This window comes from Rhinolophus sinicus, chromosome 2 (assembly GCF_057876585.1).
Source record: "Rhinolophus sinicus isolate RSI-liver-muscle chromosome 2, RSI-T2T, whole genome shotgun sequence".
Taxonomy (NCBI): Eukaryota; Metazoa; Chordata; class Mammalia; order Chiroptera; family Rhinolophidae; genus Rhinolophus; species Rhinolophus sinicus.
The window spans coordinates 158596306-158614866 of NC_142502.1; the positions used below are offsets into that span (position 1 = coordinate 158596306).

Consider the following 18561-nt stretch of genomic DNA (forward strand, 5'->3'; position numbering starts at 1 on the left):
TTGCATGTTTCTACTCCAAGGACACTAGCACAGGATCCCCCAGGGTTTTTGGCCTTCAGGAAGATGTAGAAGAAGGATGAACAATACTCTCTGGCCTGCCCCAGCCCGGCTCTCAGATGTTTCTCATGAGCTTCTCTTAAAATGTCTTGCCAATTGGACTCTATTACATTATATATTAACAAAGCAAAACAAAAAACAGGAGAACAAGACTGACATAGAATTTCTTATTGTGGCTTATATAACCACCCCAGTCTTCAGCCCACACCTCACTACATGCCTAAGCTGTGGGCTCAGCTGAGAAGACGTTGAGAGAAATCATTAAACTTCAAGGTTGTGGGCAGGCATGTGTCAGCTTTCTCTTTAGCCTGGAGCAAGGAATCTATGAACCGTGTTTCACAAATCCTTAAATGCAGCCTGGGAAAATCCCACACCAGCATTCACAAGAAAGAAAAGCTCTGATAGATTTCTCTCTTAAATCTGACCAGGAGGTCAGATCTTTGTATTTGTGGGGGTCCAGGGGACAAATGGAGGTCCGCAAACCATGTGTTTGAATATCTTACAATTATAAAGCAAGCTAATAAATTGTTCAAAGTTCTAGCTTCCTATCTTGAAAAATGTATCTTCACAATGACCTGGAAGGTCAAGTTGAATTGAGAATTCTCATACTCCTCACATCACCATGATGGAACACAGTGGTTGTGGGAAGAGCTGGTCCCCCAGATCCTATAGTCACGGCACATGGCCTGTCCCCTTCCTCCTCTCCCCCCAGCTCTGCCTCACCCTTTCAGGGGTCTGATAAGGGTATTCCAGCTTACCGATCTAAGTTCTAATCACACCTCTTGTACATTCACTACCAATTCAGTCTACCCTGGGGAAGATGGACATGGAGAAGAGGCCTATGTGCTCTAAAAATGGGTTTGGGGCCTTTTGGACAAGGAATTCCTGTATACCTAGGGCATGGTTTAGGAAGAAGCTGTGAGTGTGGTGGACACATCCACTTGGCTTCACAGACACCTTACCCGAGGGAGAGGGGAGAGACAAGAGAAGAGCCAGAGTGGGGACCCCTTAGAGTGCCTGCCCAGCGTGAGGTTCTGCTTCTGTGGTCTAAAGACAGAGCAGCCTCTCAGAGTAGCAGCAGCTGCGTGATGTGCCCTGGGCCCCTGGAAGCCGACTCCCAACCCTTGCCCCACCACACATATTGGCAGGAAACTCAAGAGCCTCTTTTTTTGGTAACAGCTTTATTGAGATATAATTCATATACTATACAATTCACCCACTTAAAATGTACAATCCAATGGCTTTTAGTATATTCAGAGTTGTGCAACTACCACTACAATCAACAAAAGAACATTTTATCACCCCCAGAAGAATCCCTGTACCCTTAGCTGTCAGCCCCCAATCCTCCTGCCCCTGTAGTCTTTGGCAACCACTAATCTACTCTCTGTCTCTCTAGATTTGCCAATTCTGGACATTTTATATAAATGGAATCATATATTATCTTTTACGATTGGCTTCTTTCACTAATAATGTTTTCAAGATTTATTCATGTTGTAACATATATCATAGAACTTCATTCTTTTTTTATTGCCAAATCCCACATTTTAGATCCCACCCATCAGTTGATGGACATTTGGTTTGCTCCAGACCTTTCACGGTCTTTTCATGGACCCTTTTGCGAGTGCAGTGCTCTTTATATTGGCCACACATGGTATATGGTTGTCTGTGGTGTTTCCCACTGGGCATCGTCTTACAGCTGGGGCCACGCTGCCATTTCCCTTGGTACCTTCATGGTGACAGAACAGGGCTGTTTTCCCTCAAAAAGTGGGGAAATGGCTTCCTTTCTTGATCAGAAGTACATGTGAGAACTCCACTTCCCCCCATGTCTCCAAAACTCCCTCATTTAGTTTTAATCCCACAGCTTTCTCCATAGGACAGACTGGAAGCAGATGACATGATACCTCCTCCATTAGCTATTGCTGAGCTCAGTTTCCAACTCATATAATCCTCTTTCTTTAGCCAAATTGGAAAGCTCCATGATTTAGAACTTTTGGTTCCAAGTGACAAAAACCTATTCAAATCAAAGTTAATAGCAACAGAAAAGCTTAGGGATGTCATTTTAGGTGGATCCAGGGGCCCAAATTATGCCAACAAGAGCTCACTTTTTCTCTCCTCTCCTCCATCTCTCCTTTCTCCCTCCCTATCTGTGTCTTCTCATCTCTTCTTTCTTTTTAAACTTTTATTTATTTAAGTTTGTTTTTCCAGGACCCATCAGCTTCAAGTCAAATCGCTGTTTCAATCTAGTTGTGGAGGGCGCAGCTCACTGGTCCATGTGGGGATCGAACCGGCAGCCTTGTTATTAAGAGCACCGCGCTCTAACCAACTGAGCCAACAGGCCACCCTCTTTCTCACCTTTTCTTGGCTCTAATTTTCTGTCAGCTTTATTCTCAGGCAGGCTTTCCCCAAGTGGAACAAGATAGCCACCAGCCGCTCTGGACATGTTTTCTGTCAGCTTAGTACCCAGTGGAAAGAGAGTTTACTTTCCCAAGAGTTCCCGCAAAAGTCCTAGTTCTGAGACTCACTGGTCAGGCTTGGGTCATGTGTCTACACAAGAACAGTATTTTCTTCAGGAGATGGAATGCTCTAATGGTCAGGTCTGGGTCTAAGGCCCACTCTTGACTGTGAGTCAGCCGACGTGAACCTCATGGACAAACATTGAGGAGCAAGGATTTCCCCAAAAGAGAATCAAGAAAAATGAATTCTGGGCACACAGAGCAGATGTCACCGGAACTGTCCTGTGGACTGGCCTGTCTGGAGTCTGCCCTACTAGTTTATCATACATGTTCAGTTTTGCCTGAACCTGAGTAGTGGACTTCCCTAGACTGAAGCTGAGATCCCGGCTACATGTGATCAATTAATTTCTTATGAGTTTCTAGAAATTGATATCCCAGATATTCGCCTTCCTAATGAGGGGCTGTCATTGAACATGGACAAAGCTATAGTTTGAGAAACTTTGCCCTAATGGTGGAATTATAGGCTTTATGGAAGTGCAGTAGAGAAACTATTTTTGAATTCAAGAGGCCTTTTGAGACCCAGAGGATCAGTAAGTAGGTACCCGTCCAGGCCACCCTTGTTTAGGATCTAAATGTCCGTGATGTAATTTCGCAGTAATTTATGCCAGGGATGAACTGAGTCCGGTGGGGGGGTATCAGAGGAACCAGGTTGTCACAGACAAGGTTCCTGGATGGAGAGGAGACGGCTGCTTACAGACAGCAGCACAACATAGCTCTTCTCTGAGCTTCACCCCTCACTCTCTCTCCCTTTTCCTTATTCTTTTGTCACCATGGCAACTAATGATGCTGCATCCTCCTCTTCCCTTCTCTGGCCCGCTTTGGTCCCTGGCCCCCACCTCTCTGTCTGACCAGCCTCACAGAGCTGCTGCCATCCTCTCACTACATCACTCAGCCTGGGCATCCAGCTCTGCCTTTCATCCCAACACACTCTCTCTCCTCATTTCCCTGTTTCCAGGGCCCTTCTTTAATCCTGATCCAGGCTTGAGCCGAATTCCCATCTTTCTTCAAGACGTTGTACGAAAATTAGATTTTTGCCCCTCTAACCTGATTTGAAATGCATTAAGAGGTCTGTCTCTTAAAACACATCAAGGTGAGGCAATTTGTGAAGAGAAGTGTCCCTTATTGCTTCTTCTGTGCTTAAACCCTGTGCTAGAGTGAATCACATTCTATTTTTGTACTAGGAGTGTTTCTGTTTAAAGAAATCCTCCAGCAGGTCTCTCGCGTGAAACAGACTCTATTGTAAGGGAAATCACATCTTAAGTTCAGAGACTGTGAGCCGGTGGGCCCACAGACTTTTGTTAGATCCCTAAAGTGGCTAACAAACTTGAATCAATAGCTCGACATCAGCAGGTATCACGTACGAAAATTCGATTTCCGGCTGCCCTTGAACAACGGTACATGAGGTCTGCTTCCTCACATGGTCAAAATGGGCAGGAGGGAGGTGCGTAGGGGCTGATGTTTTTACACTGGCTCTTCCTTTCCTGTAAGCTGCACCTGGCCAGTGTCCCTCTTTTACCTGCCCTACCTGAGTCCTACCGGCAACCCAGTTTCTGACCCCTGCTGTAGGTGACCTGTGTTGAGAATCAGGATTGTCTTGCAGCCTGTGGCTTGCTTAGGGCAGTCAGCTGAAGTTCCTTTGAAGTTAGCTTGATATGTGAGAGCAGGGGAGCTTTCTACCACTTTGTTCTGCTTCCAGGGTCTTCCAAAGCACATCATTTTGTAGTAACTCACTGGGGTAGCTCTGATACCAGGGTGGTCCTTGTGTATGTGAGAATACAGAAATGGCCCAGAATTGAAAGTCAGAGAGAGTGAGGTACAAGGTTTCTCTCTGGGCTTCACCACCTTCCCCTACTTTCATACACCTGCCATAGTATCCTGTCTTCAGAGAGAGGGCTATGCATAGCTGATTCAAGAGGGAAGACCCCCAGGCCAGCTACAGACGCACTCGCCTGACTAGAGGGACAAAATAGAGGATGTTGGGAGGGGTTCAGACGAAGCTATCCAGGGCTTTGAGTATGGATCTCTCAAGAAAATGGCAGGCATGTGGAACGGTTGGGCCAGTGAGTGAGGACCTATATCCTTCTCCCCTCTGAAAGACATTTCCCCCCACAGCCTTTGCTGGGAGGGTAGAATAAAAGGGTAGGTTTTTAAGTCAAACACCTTTGAATCTGCTACCACTAGGTGTACCCGTGGAGAGAGACACAGTGGGGCCTCATGAGACCATTTGAAACACAGTAGCACTACTCTTTACGTCATTAAAGCAGCTCTGAATCTTCATCCACAAACCCAAATAGATATGACATGTATGTCTTTGTTTTCTTTAAATCAGCTTTCAGCTCCTTGCCACACTTGGTCTCCGTCACCTTCTGGCTGAGGAAGCTCCGGCCACTCTTGAACCTCTGAGTCTGCTTTCTCAGCTGCGAAGTGAAGACAGTAAGAGTGTTGCCTCAGGAGGTGGCTGTGGGAGGCAGTGAGATGACATAAAGTGCACTGGACGGGCAGAATATACAGTAAGTATTGGGTGCTCCCTGTCCCCTCCCCAGGAAGCTTTCATAGACTACTTCAGTACGTAGAGACTTTCTCAGGTTGCCGATTGCATCCTTTGGTTCATTGAATTGTTCATTCATTTATTTCTCAAGCATTGATTCAGCCCCCATCACTTGGGTGGTCCCTGCAGCCACGCTATTAGCTGCTTCGGCATCTCCTGGCTGAAGCCAGAGCTGGGTGCTGGGACAAGAGCGGCTCCGTAGTAGTAGGGAGCATTGGCACTAACCCTTCCCGGGGCGGAGGGGACCTCTGGAGACCCCTTCCCCCAACCTCGTCAGCCAAGAGTTGCCTTGCTCAGCACTTTCTGCCTGGCTTCCTGGTGGCTTTGTTCCAAGGCCTGCTTTCTGCCCTGGGACCTTACAAAGGCCCCTTTCATGAAAAGTTGGAGGCAAAGGGACTGTGTCATTTGATACAAATGAGGCTCATGGGGGTAAAAGTTGAGCTTTATTCTCCTAATTTTGGATTTTCTAGCCCAGAGCAAAATGATCAGCTGACGGGGTGGGGGGGTGGGGGGGGTGGAAGCCAAGAGGGAGGGGAGTCACGGAGGGAGGGGAACCACAGAGGCCTGGGGAGCTGAGGCTTCTGCTAGCCCAGTGGTTAGGAGCTGCAAGCCTGGGGCGTGACCTCCATGTAGAGAGGTGCCTCCTGCTCCGCCAGACGCTACTTCCAGAGCTGGCAGGTGAACCAGGAGCGCACTTTTCCCAGAAGTGGGACTTTCCTCCCCTTAGACTACAAGACTCAGCTTCCTGGGCCTGCTCCTGTGGTTCCCCTGCTCCCCTCCCTCCTGTTAATGGGGTGGCCAAGGACATAGTGCCTCAGGGTGGGATTTGAGAGACACAACAAAGGTCCCCTACCCCAGTCTCCTTCATGCACCTCTAGGGCTGGCCTCTTGGGCATACCACCAGGGCAGCGGCACTGGGCCCTGAGCTCAGGGAGACCCATATGTTCAGAGGGACCCTTGTGCTGGGTGGGGGTTGCCACACTTGGTTTTAGGCTCCACTGTTACCGTCTTGAAATTCTTAATACTTTTTGAACAAGGCACCCTACATTGTCCTTTTTGCACTGGACCCCACAAATCCTGGAGCCGGTGCTCTCTGCTTCTTCCAATTCTTGAAATCAGATGGGCTATCGCTACACCTTCCCTGCTCACCTCTTACTAACACCTGTCATTTGTATAGATTCACATTTACCAGGAGCTTGTACCCCCCCTTATCGTATTCACTTGTCACCACCTGTCACCTACTCATGGCTGAGGAGAAGGTCGTTAGTGGGGATTTGTCCCATGGTTCCAGGCCCGTTGATCTCCTTGAGGAAAAAGTGCCTACCTCCTGACACATCTATAAGCCCCTCTTACTTAAGTGTAGAAAATTTGAAAGTCCAAAGCTGATTCTCTACTTTACTCTTAAGAGCCAACCAAGTCCTCCAAGGGCGCTTAATAAATACTGACTAATGAACCTGCAGCTGCTGCTCCTTTGTCTAATTAAGTCTAATTAAGTCACAGACTTTAAATTATGCAACAAGGGTTGGCCAAAACCGCTTAAAAATGTGGGAGCCCTAGCTTTTCTGCTCTGCCCTGTGGAAAAATCCCATCTTTTAATCATGCTTAACCTTCTTGAAGGAACAGTGGCAGCCTTTAAATAATGAATGAATGTATATTAACAAGATTTTCTCAAAGCTACACACATCAGAGCCAGATCAAAAAAGGCACGGAGGCAGAGACAGGCCTGGGGGGATTCCTGAAGTTTCTGGTGAATCCCAGAGTCCTGGGAGCTATTATTTGTTTTCTCAGAAGGTGAGAAGCAAGGACTGCAAAAGAGCACAGGGGACAGAGGACGGATGGACCAGCACCCTGGGCTGCACCCGAAGCTGATAGAGGCTCCCACAGCACTTCCTGCACCCCCTTTCCCAGACTCTCCAGGCCAAGAGCTGTGTCTTCACAACAAAGCATAGGTTGAACTGAGTCACCTCACCTAGAGCAGTGAGCTTCTTAGACTTTCTAAGGTGCCCCAGGAAATGTGGATGCAGCTGGTCTTTTCAGATCACATGTTGAGCAGCAAGGATTTAGGTTTTGTCATGTTGGTTGCCCATGACAACCCCCCACCCCCCACACCATTGTAGATCAATTAAATCAGATGCTAGGCTTTGATCCTTTAAATTTTTTTTTTAAACTGAGTTAGAGTCTAGATAACTTATGTCACCCAAATGAAGCCTAGAAAGTTTAACCGCCTTGCTTGCAGTTGGTCATCTGTTAACCTGGGATGAGAATCAGGCACGGCAGGGAACCAAGCCTGCTGGGAACCGAGGCTGCTCCCTCTTCTCTCTCGCAGATTTCAGCAGTGTCCAGGCCTCTCGTCTTGTCCTTTAGCTTGGGGTTGCAACCTATGTGATTCCACGTGGGGAGCAGGAAAGATATTTCCATCTTTCTCTTCCTAAGCCTGCCCAAAGCGTTGCTAGTACTGTTTGTTTGGGTGAAAGCTGAGTGTAATGTTGTAGGATCTGTTATGCACTCATTCTATAGCAGCTTGACGTGAGTGGGCTCACAGGAGAGGTGTCAGGGGCGCTGGGCTCTGTTTTGCGGGATCTGGGACTCAGTAGGGGTGGGGACTCTAGGGGCAAACTTGCCTCTTCTTGCAGCTTTACTGAGGGCACCCAACACAGAGATACCCCAGGCAAGGCGTCTGCCCTAGTTGTGTAAGGTCATGAGGCCTCAGGCAGAGGGCAGGAGGATGAAGAAAGAGCTGTTCCAGTCCTACTTCCAGAGAAAATCATGACCTTTCTGCTTTGGTATGTGAATGAGACCTTAAGGCAGAAGTGGGCCAGGCCCAGCTTGGCTGCAGCTTGCACCATCCAATTGTCTCAACCTCTACCATGACTGGGTCAGGGTTGGGGAAGGAAGTGGGAGCTGGACCTTAAAAAAGCAATGGTAGACATAATCACTTATTCACTATCCATCCTGCCCTCCCCCTATCAGAATCCTAATTTTGTTCAATTCTTCCACAGTGTCCCGGCAAAAAACTTACCACCTCAAATGCCTGTTGCTAGGAGCAGCCCCATGACCAGACTGGCCAATGAGAGGTAGGCAGAAGTCTCTAGGTAAGTCTTTCTAGAAAGCTTTTAAAGGGAGGCCCATTTTCATTTTTCTCTCTTCTGACTTGGAGTTGTGGACCTGATACATGATGCGGCAGCAACCATCTTGATCATGAGGCTGAAAGCCGTGGCATGAGGAGGATAAAAGCTGTGTGCTAAGGATGGTGGAGCAAAAAGAAGCCTGGGTCCCCTATGACTTCAGAGAGCGATTTCACCAGTCACGGACTGTCTTACTTGGGACTTATTAGTATGTGAGAAATATAGACCTCTATTTGGTTAAGCCACTTGTGGCTGGGTTTCTTTTATAGCTGAATGCAATTCTCACACACAGGACCTTAGAGAAAGAATGTTCCTGAGATGGAAATGGGAAGAGAAGGTCAAGGAAAAAACATGGTCGCCTGAGAGAAGGGGAAAAGGAGACTTTTACCCCCTTTGTGTGTGTGTGTGTGTGTGTGTGTGTGTGTGTGTGTCACTATCTCACTCTAGAATCTTCAGGGATTCCCTATTCCCAAGGGATTAAGTTGATATTTCTCAGACCAACATTCAGGACTATAAAATTTGGCCCCAGATTAATTTTCTAGACCCGTTGCCCTTTGTACCATTCACTGGAGCCAGGATGAGCATTCTCTCTCCTGAATACATCTTACATACTCCACCTTGATCTCAGTTCATATGAGTTTTCTCTCCTTCCTGTCTCAGGCTTACCTGCTCTCATGGGATGCTCTTTTAAGAAGACTTTCTATCACCCTGGGCTCCAGGCGCCTTCTTCTTCTTCTTTGATTTCCTTCATCACCAAAATCTTCACATTTTTATGTATCTTGGCCTCATCTCCCCAGCAAGGCCGTTGTGTCCTCCAGGGCAGGATCTTGGGAGCATGGTAGTGTAGAAAGATCATGTGCTTGGGAGTCAGACTTGAGATCGAAGATGGTCTTGAGTATGTCACTTAACCTCTCTGAGCCTCAGTATCCTCGTCTGTGGAAGGGGGATAAAACGCATTTCTACCTGCCGGGCTTTTGGTGAAGACAGCCTCCACAAAGCACTGAAGGAAGTGCCTGGCACACTGGAGGTGCTCAAGAAGTGTATGTTGACATGTTGCCTGCGTGGTAACCCCTCAGCTGTGCCTTTTTCCTATCCTTTGCCTCTCTTTCCACCTTTGTCTATTTCTGTTCTGATTTTCTGCTTTGCACTTGAATTGGGGGAGACCTGTACCGAGTTTGGGGAGTGACCCTGAATTGTTTTTGTTTCCGGAGAAGGCAGGTATTACACTCCTGGCTTCAGTCTTCAGTCACAGTAGGAGGTGTACAGGGGAGATTTCATGCCCATTGCTAAGGGAGTGAGATGAGGTGTTACCTGCTCAAGGGAGTTCACTAAGTCTTTCTCTGAAGATTGATTGGTAAGGAAAATGGATGTGTTCAAGCCCAGTTTTATCTGGCAACAGGTGACGAACTAAATGACCTTCTAGCACTTGTTAATGTTTTGCAAATTCCCAATTCTGTCTGTGATAAGGTAAACATCTGGACCTCAACTTAAAAAAAAAAGAATTATTATTTATTTGTTTTTTCATGACCTTGGGATAGGAAGTATTTATTTATTTATTTACTTATAAGGAGGGCACAGCTCATAGTGGCCCATGTGGGGATCGAACTAGCAACCTTGGTGGTATTAGCACCACACTCTAATCAACTGAGCTAATCGGCCACCCCAGGTCTTAACTTTTTTGATATCCTGATCGCTGCCTCCTTTTGCCTCAATTCCATCCCAGAAACCCAGATCAAATAAGATGGTTGTGAGAAGAGACCTATAGCAAAAAATCCTATCATTGAAAGTTTAATGAGAAGTGATGGCTTTCTTACTTCCCAATAAAGCCCTGTCACATGGAGCTATAAATCGGCGTGGATGCATTGAATGGGGTAGAAAACAAGAAGTCACCGTAGACTTAGATGGCAGGCTAATGTGTACAGACATTGAATCCTGGGGCAGTCTTCCTTTTTTCATGTGTTTTCACTTGAAGAACCCAACAAGACAGAAACTTACTTTTTTGTCCCTCTTAGGGCAGAGGAGGGGTTTATAAAGACCTGATTGGTTGCACAGCTGTGTCCGGCATCCTTCAGTTTCCCGCATTATCCCCTCAAGTCTCCTATGCCTCAGCCAGGCTGCCAGCCATCATTCCTGGGCGAGATGGGTGGGGTCAGGGCAGCTGACTGTCAGCTAGCGGGTATGTGTGGTAGAGAAGGGGTCATGGAGCTGGCAATGAGGGTGTTGAACCCCTTTTCCTTGTTATGTACACACCAGGCGGTTTCATTTTGTGCTTCCTGTGAGCCCTCTAGTGTTCAAAGACTGTTCGTTAAGGTATGGTTGACAGTTTATTTGGGGGTTGGGGCTTGTACACCTCCGTTGGGGACAACTGTTTATTTGCTCTCTCTCTCTCTGATTTGAGGGTTGGGCTGTGTGGCCTGTTTTTTTTTTCCTCGTCCTACTTTTCCACTACAGCAGCATTGCTGACTTGCTGGGGGCCCAATCGGGCGTTCAATTCTTCCTTCCCAATGCCCCTAGGAGGACACCTCAATTTTGCCACCCCGCCTTACCCGGCATGCACTGCTCAGTGGTATGGATACCCTTTGCCGTCAGATTCTGATAGGCCTGTCCTGGGCTCCCTGGAGCTTCAGTGTCTTTTTTTTTCTTTTCTAACTGTATGTGGCCCAAGGGTAGGCTCCAAGCCTGCAGGATAGACTGTGTACAGTCCTGCTCAGGCCTAGTGCTAAGTGGACCTTTGCCAGTGGTCTGGTGATGCTATCTTGACACGTTTGCAGAGCTGGAAAGAGCTTGAGGAGTCTTGGCTCCTATATTAGTTTTTTGTATTAGTGTTGCTGCTATGACACATGACTACAAACCTAGTGGCTTAAAGCAACTCCAGATTATTTTTACATTTCTGGAGGATGTAAAATGGGTTGGCAGGGCTGCATTCTTTCTGGAGGATCCAGGAGAGAACCCATTGTCTTGCCTTTTCTAGCTTCTGGAGACTGCCTGCATTCCTTGGCTCATGTACCCACATCACTCCGACCCGTTTTCCATGGTCACGTCTCCTAATCTGATCCTCAGGGTTCTGTCTCTCTCTTAGAAGGACCCTGTGATTACGTTGGGCTCACCTGAATAATTCAGCATCATCTTCCCATTTCAAGGTCCTTAATTTAATCACACCTCAAAGTCTCCTTTGCCACATAAGCTGACATATTCACAAGCCCTGGTGATTGGGACATGGACATCTTTGGAGGGCCTACCCCCAAGGCTACCACAGCTTCCCACACCTCAGAATCTATGAAAGTGAGTAGATGTGATGGATCCCAAGCCAGTCTGGTCTGGTCATGGTGTGATTTCTGTAATTCTGGAAAGGCTTTCTAAACCCCTTTTCCCTACAGATCCCTCCCTGTTAACTTCTGAAATCCTTCTCTTAGCAGATAAACCATGTTCATCGACAGTGGGAACTCAGGCTCGGTACAAGGCTGGAACATGTTACTTCACACTAAGGTGTGAATGGCTGGCAGCAGATCCTTTCCTAACAACAAGTTCTGATGACTGGAGGCAGGAGGTGCCATGGAGGGAGGCGGCAGGGAGGCACGGGCTAAGTTGGGTCAGGTCTTAATAACACTTTAGCGTGGAGGTTCCCAGTGATGGACAGAGTGAAGGCACTTGGAAGTATGACCATAAAGTTTTAATCAAACAGAGCAAAATGGCCACGATGCAGAACAGGTAGTGCTTGGAGAAGAGAAAGATCGTCATCTCCTTGGTGACATAGATTATGTGTATAAAGATGAAGCAGTACAGGAACATGGCAAACTGGTTCTGGGGGAGCAGGAGGTCCTGGAGGCCTCCCGAGAACTGTGGGGGAAAGAAGAGGGTGGAGCTGGCAAAACGGGGGCAAGCGCCAGGCAGAGCTGGGCTTCAACCCTGCTCGTGTCCCTTCCTGAATGTAACCGCTGGCAGGGCTTCTTCCTCACCCAAGGGAAGGGGAGTAGCGCCCACCTCACAAGATTATGAGGTGGGTGAGTGAGACAAGAAATGAGAAATTCCTAGTCAGCTCACTGGCATATAGAGGGCGCTCATGAGCTTTTACTGCCTGAGCCTGCTCTTGTCCCTCCTGGCTCAGGCCAACACCTTTCTCTCTGGCCGTTCCATCCAGCCTCTGAGGCACACGGGTGTGCAGTCTCTCTCTGACTCTGAGATCCCAGATTGGGATGCTAAGTCCTGGAGTGTTCCCTGGATGGTTTTCCCTGATACTCAAGCTTGTTTTCTGGACAGTGGCACAATGAGAGGGTGCCCTTTGGATACAAATGACTGTTTCTGATTCTCTTGGTCCTGGCCCATGTCACATGGAGTTAGTACATGGTCCTTCAGCCCAGGGTTTGGTCTCTCCTGCAGACAAGTGGTGAGAAATGGGTGGTGGGCCTCCTTGAACTCTCAGAGACTTGGGCATAGGGGAAAACAGCTTGAGTTGTCTGGCTGACACTGCCTCTGTGTTGTTCCTTTCCAGAATCTATGTAATTGAAATTTGACAGAGTCCATTTTAATCGCAGAAAGCATCAACATATAAGTCAAGCAAAAGCTAATACAGTATTTTGATCTGCAGTGAAGATACTACCCATGGTTTATTCTTTAAAATACCTTTTAAAATCAGGCCACATTTTTTTTTTGTAAGAAGGCAGATGACAGGGACTGTGATTCCCTAAACCAGCTAGAAACTTACTCACAGATGTCTTTTTCAATACAATGAAATTTACCTACCCACCCATTTACCCAGAAAAAGAGAGAGTGGGCAAGAAGCTTAAAAATCAAGTCAACTCTCTACCTTTCAGTAAATCCACAAAGAGTAGAACACTTTTGTAAACTATTACCAGAGACAGGGGTTTTGGGCACACCATTATTGAAACAAGTACATAAAATGTGAGGGCAACTAAATAAAACTGAGGGGTCAGAAAACAACTCCAGTGATGCTACCTGTAGAATGAACAGCAAGGGAGGTGGAAGCCCAGAGGAGGAAACCTGGTGTTTCAGAGGGAGGACAGATCTAACGGCTTTCTGCAGACCCCACATGGCTCTGGATCTGTTCACTTCCTGCCACCTTGTGTGGTCTGCATGTGTTTTCAGTCTGAAATGCTGATAGATGATATTTATGATTTAGATAACAAAACATGCATCTGTGAAACCTTTTGTTTTTTTTCAAAACACTTTCAATGGTCTAGCTTTTGAGAAGAAGACGAAGAGCAGATAGGACTATATACCAAGGGGTTCCAATTCATCCAGCAAGGAAAAAGATTTTCAAACGGAAAATGGAAAACAAATATGGTTAGGAGGACACATCGACCAAAGGCATAGTACCACACCATATGTGCTTTCAATAGTTTCAGGCTCCAACTTGTAACAAATTTTATCCCAGAATACTGAGAATAAAACCACAAGTTTGGAACTGGAACTTATTTTTTTCAGGTGTCAAAAATATTAAGAAATGAGGAAGAATCTTAGAGACAGGCAAATATTTTCTAGATTTTTAAAAAGAGGGGGAAAAGGATGGATTCTGGAAATCGCAGTTCAGTAAGCTTGACTTGGCTCAGCAAAATCATTTAGTGTATAATTGAGTATATTGTAACCAAAAAAAAAGATAATTGTTAAGAAGCCAGCATGTGTTCATTGAGAACAGATCATGTAAAACCAATCCCATTTTCTTAAAAACAATCGACCATTCAATTGGAGAAATGCTACCGGTAGTGTAATATCTTAATTCAGGGAAACCATATTTCCTTGACAGTATGTTTCAGGATAGTTTTTTGAACAAAGAGAAATGTGAGCTGGATAAAATGTAACACAAGGGTGGTGATTAATGGAACACAGCTAACCTGTAGGGAGATCTTTTAGTGGTATTTACTTAAGTCATATCCTCCTCAACAGTTATGACAATGACTTGGATAAAGACAGAGGCGAGTTTCTCAGAATTGAGGATGACTCAGAGCTGGGAAGCATAGCTAATACATTACATTCCAATCAAATTAAAAAATGATGAACATAAGTTGTTGCATTTGGGTTAAGAAGTGAATTGCATGAGTACATAAAAATGATAATAGCTAATGTTTATTGAGTGCTTACCTAATGTGCCAGGCTCATTGCAAAGTGCCTTATGTGCATTCTCTCATTTAACACTCACGATGACCCGATGAGGTAGGTATTACCTTATGGATGAGCAAACCGAGGCTCCAGGATATTTAGTAACTTGTCCAACGTCACACCATTTATACGTGGTAGAGCCAGGGTTTCAAACCAATACTGATTTTAAAGCCCAGATGACATTGCTTTAAACAATAGCATCTTTCATTATTTAGTGCTTATGATGGCTAAGCATAGTACTAAGCATGTAACATCCCATTTAATCCTAAGTAGGCATTCTTATCCCTATTTAGTACAGATTAGGTGAGAATGGTCCATTTCTTGCCAAAAGAGGTCTAAGTTTTAGTTGACAATGAGGCAGAGTGATCCAACAGCAAAAGCAGCCCTGATCAGAGGAGGTGGTGTTTTTATCAAAATCCACCGGCCAGACTGTGGTGGGAGTTCTAGTATTAGGCATTACATCTCTTAAAAGAGATGCAGAGAGGAATGGAGAGTGGTGGAAATCCAGTCACAGAGGAAACGTTGAAGACTTTTCCCTGAGAAGGAAAGCCATGGACAGGTGGGTGGAAAAAGTGGTTCCGGAACACCTCCTTGGGCCAACTCTCCTTAAAGAGGCGAATCTCAGCTTAGCATAGAAGCTCTAAAGCAGTGAGCAGCCCAGCTCTGGATCCAGGGCAGGAGGCAGTGGTGAAGCAGGTAGGGTGGGCTCCCGGACATGTCAGGGACAGAGGTGTCCCTGATCCCCAGAATCAGCCCCTGGCCCTTGGGGCTGGACCTGCAGGCCTCTTGGTCAGTCCCCCCCACCCCCTCCCTGCCACCTACCAGGCGGGGCTTCGCCTGCTGCTGCAGCTGCTCCATCATCTCCTCGTGCTGCCGTTGGCGCTCATTCTCCTCATGCAGGTACCTGAGCCTTGTGAGCTCAAACTCCATGCGCACCTTCTCCAGCTCTAGCTCGGCCTTACAGTCAGTCCCTTGCGTCCCCGGGGCCCAGGACGGCACTGCAAGTTCTGGTCCATCACCCGCCTGGCCCTTGGTGGTGGGGCCGCCTTTGGGGGACAGTGACATAGGTGGCCCTGGGCAGCCTCTGTCGTCACAAGTTTCCATCTCCTCCAGGTAGTCATAGGAGGAGTCTGGCTGAGGGGACTCTGCCTCCTGGGGCTGGGAAGGGGGAAGTCAAGGGATGGTGAGGGGTCAGTATGGGACTGTCCCCCACCCCTACTCCCACCCCACGGCACTCCCATTGCTCCAAGCCACAATGAATTCAGGTGTTTCAAAGAATGTTGTGAGTTGTAAAGATCTAGACTGAGTTCTTATTAGAAACACACTAACATGGAGTTATCAGGACCTCAGAGTTAGGAAAAAGAAGAGGACAAACTGACACAAAGGAATGGTACCCTAAAGTTGCAAGAGGAGTCACTGAGGAGATGAGATAGAGGCTATTTTTCTGGTGATTTTTAAATCACCATGGAGGTCACTTCCCTTCCCCCAACTGTACCTAACTTTGAGAAGAGTTAGATACCCAGTCCTCTCGGGGCTACAGTGGGAGGAAGAAACCAGGGTCTGTGTGCAGAGAACCTAAATATATAGGAATCAACAAAAGGACTCTGAAGGGAGCTGGGTCCTATTCAGAGAGAGGAAATGGCCCCCAAAGGGGAAGTAGATGGGAAAGACCAAAGCTAGCTTCAAGTGACTTCACAATCTTATGACGGGCTCCATGGTTATAGCCGGGTGCCAGTGGTGAGGAGGGGGGTCCACGTCACCTGCTCTTCTTAGCAGCTCTCTGGAACCTCCTAGCACTCACCTACTGTCACCTGTCCCCACAGGACTCTCCCTCCCTCTGAGGGAACAGACTTGGGCAGTGCGAGCAGGCATTCTCCTTACCAAAGCAGCCCTCGGCTTCCCTTCAGACATGGGGTCATCAGGCACCATCTTGGGGAAGTTTGGGCAGCTTTCTCCCGCCCCCCGAGCTTCCATCATCTCCCTTTCCTCTGTTGCCATCCAGAGCCACAACGCTGCCAACTGGGGTCAGAGGACATCTTTAGAGGCACTGACATTTGGCCTCCTCAGATTCCACAGCCCGGCCATCATCACAATCCCCTGTCCTCATAATAACCCACATTCTACCAGTTGCTAGGGACCCTTTGGCAGAGGATGTGACACCTTTGAGGTGCCACTATTAAGAACTGCAGGCTGGGCCTTTGCCACCCCTAGTGACTGCTTTGAAAACTAGAATTCCACGACTTGAAGTCCAGAATTCCATCATTTGAAATCTACTCCCTTGGGGTCCACTTTTAAATGCCGACTGTATTTGGATGAGTCACAATTAGCTCCACACACCCTGTTATTGGCTGAATTGTGTGTCTCCCCCATTCATATATCGAAGTCCTACCCCCAGTACCTCAGAATGTAACCTTATTTAGAGATAGGGTCTTTACAGGGGTGATTAAGTTAAAATGAAGTCATTAGGGTAGTTCCTAATCCAATATAACTGATGTCCCTATAAGAAGAGGAAATTTAGACACAGACATGCATAGAAGGAAGATAAGGGGGAAAATGGCATCTATAAACCAAGGAGAGGCCTTGTATGAGTCAGGGTTTTCCAGAGAAACAGAACCAGTAGGATATATCTATCTATCTACACACACACACACACACACACACACACACACACACACACGCACGATTTATTATGGAGGCTGAGAAGTGGCATATTCTGCTATCTGCAAATGGGAGATTCTGGAAAATTCCAGTCTGATTCTGAAGGCCTCATACCGGCTTGCCCCGAAAATGAGACCTAACCAGAAAATAATCCCTAGCATGATTTTTCAGGATGCTCGTAATATAAAATAAGCCCTACCGTATTTCCCCGAAAATAAGACCGGGTCTTATGTTAATTTTTGCTCCAAACGACGCATTAGGGCTTGTTTTATATTACGAGTACTGTGAAAAATCATGCTAGGGCTTATTTTCTGGTTAGGTCTTATTTTCGGGGAAACACAGTAAGCAGAAGAGCTGCTGATGTAAGTTCCAGCCCAAGACCAGAAGACGGCGGCTATCTCAGTTCAAGCAGTCAGGCAGAGAGCACCAATTCAACCTTCCTCCACCTTTTGTCCTAGGAAGGCCCTCAAAGGATTAGACGATGCTCCTACCCTGGGTAGGGAAATCAGCCTTCCTCAGCCCACCAATTCAAATGCTAATCTCTTCCAGAAAAACCCTCACAGACACACTAAGAAATAATGTCTAACCAGATAGCTGGGCCTCCCATGGCACAGTCAAGTTGACCCACTAACCATTACAGGCCTGGAACAAAGTCTCCCTCACAGCCTTCAGAAGGAAGCAGCCCTGCCGACACCTTGATTGTGGACATCTAACCTCCAGAACTGTGAGAAAATAAATTTCAGTTGTTTAAGCCACCCAGTCTTTAGTATGTTGTAACTGCAGCCCTAAGAAATTAATACAACCCCTGTTATTCATAGAGTGAATTGAGGGGAACCAGCAAAGGGACTGGGGGGCTGGGGAATATACTTTGCTGCCTTCAGTTTTGTAAAAATGACATTTTTGGTAGTTGGAGGAAGGGTTGCATTACAGAAAGAGAAAAGGCTGCATTAGCATTCTAGCTTTGCTACTCTCTCTAGCTGTGTACTCATTAGTGAATAGGGATGAGGGTTTAGCTACTCCCTACTTTGTAGGACTGGTGTGAAAATAAGATAGTATATTTGCCCACTACCTGCCTATCCAGGGGCTAAGTAAATGATAACCATCATCGTCATTATCATAAGGGGTGGGTTTGTCACTGGAGAGAAGAAAGTACTCAGGATATACCTTCTTGCAAATCTTTAACTGGACCATGGCTTTCCTATCCCACTATTATGATGGGGACCATGGGAACTATCTCATAGCTATTGGTACGATGTCCGTTCTGCCTCAAGCACTAGAAGTAGGGTGGCCAGATAAACATAAGATGCCCAGTTAAATTTGATTTTTAGATAATTTGTAGTATAAATGTGTTCTAAAAATCACATGAGACACACTTATACTAAAAAATTAATCAGTGTTTATCTGAAATTCAAAGGTCACTGGAGAGCCTGTATTTTTATGCGCTAAATCTGTTACGTTAACCTACCCAAAGAAACAATTATATATGACCAAATAATGAACGGCTATTCAAATCACCAAGTACTGAAATGTACAGTAAGTGTTATGG

General features: G+C 46.6%; 1 protein-coding gene across 1 annotated transcript; it reads right to left on the reverse strand.

The window, feature by feature from the left end:
* Positions 1–11803: 11803 nt before the first annotated feature.
* Positions 11804–17069, reverse strand: TMEM247 (transmembrane protein 247). Its single transcript, XM_088794555.1, has 3 exons — positions 16239–17069; positions 15180–15515; positions 11804–12080 (listed from the first exon to the last, which is right to left on the reverse strand). The coding sequence occupies exons 1-3, from the start codon at positions 16353–16355 to the stop codon at positions 11841–11843; spliced, it is 693 nt and encodes a 230-aa protein (XP_088650681.1). The 5' UTR covers positions 16356–17069; the 3' UTR covers positions 11804–11840.
* Positions 17070–18561: the final 1492 nt, after the last annotated feature.

Excerpts from the sequence above, each read along its gene's own strand:
- TMEM247 (XM_088794555.1), bottom strand. The coding sequence starts at position 16,355 with ATGGCAACAGAGGAAAGGGAGATGATGGAAGCTCGGGGGGCGGGAGAA. Across the intron at positions 15,516-16,238 it reads GGAAGCCGAGGGCTGCTTTG|CCCCAGGAGGCAGAGTCCCC; the intron begins GTAAGGAGAATG and ends CCCCCTTCCCAG. Across the intron at positions 12,081-15,179 it reads AGCAGGCGAAGCCCCGCCTG|TTCTCGGGAGGCCTCCAGGA; the intron begins GTAGGTGGCAGG and ends TTTCCCCCACAG.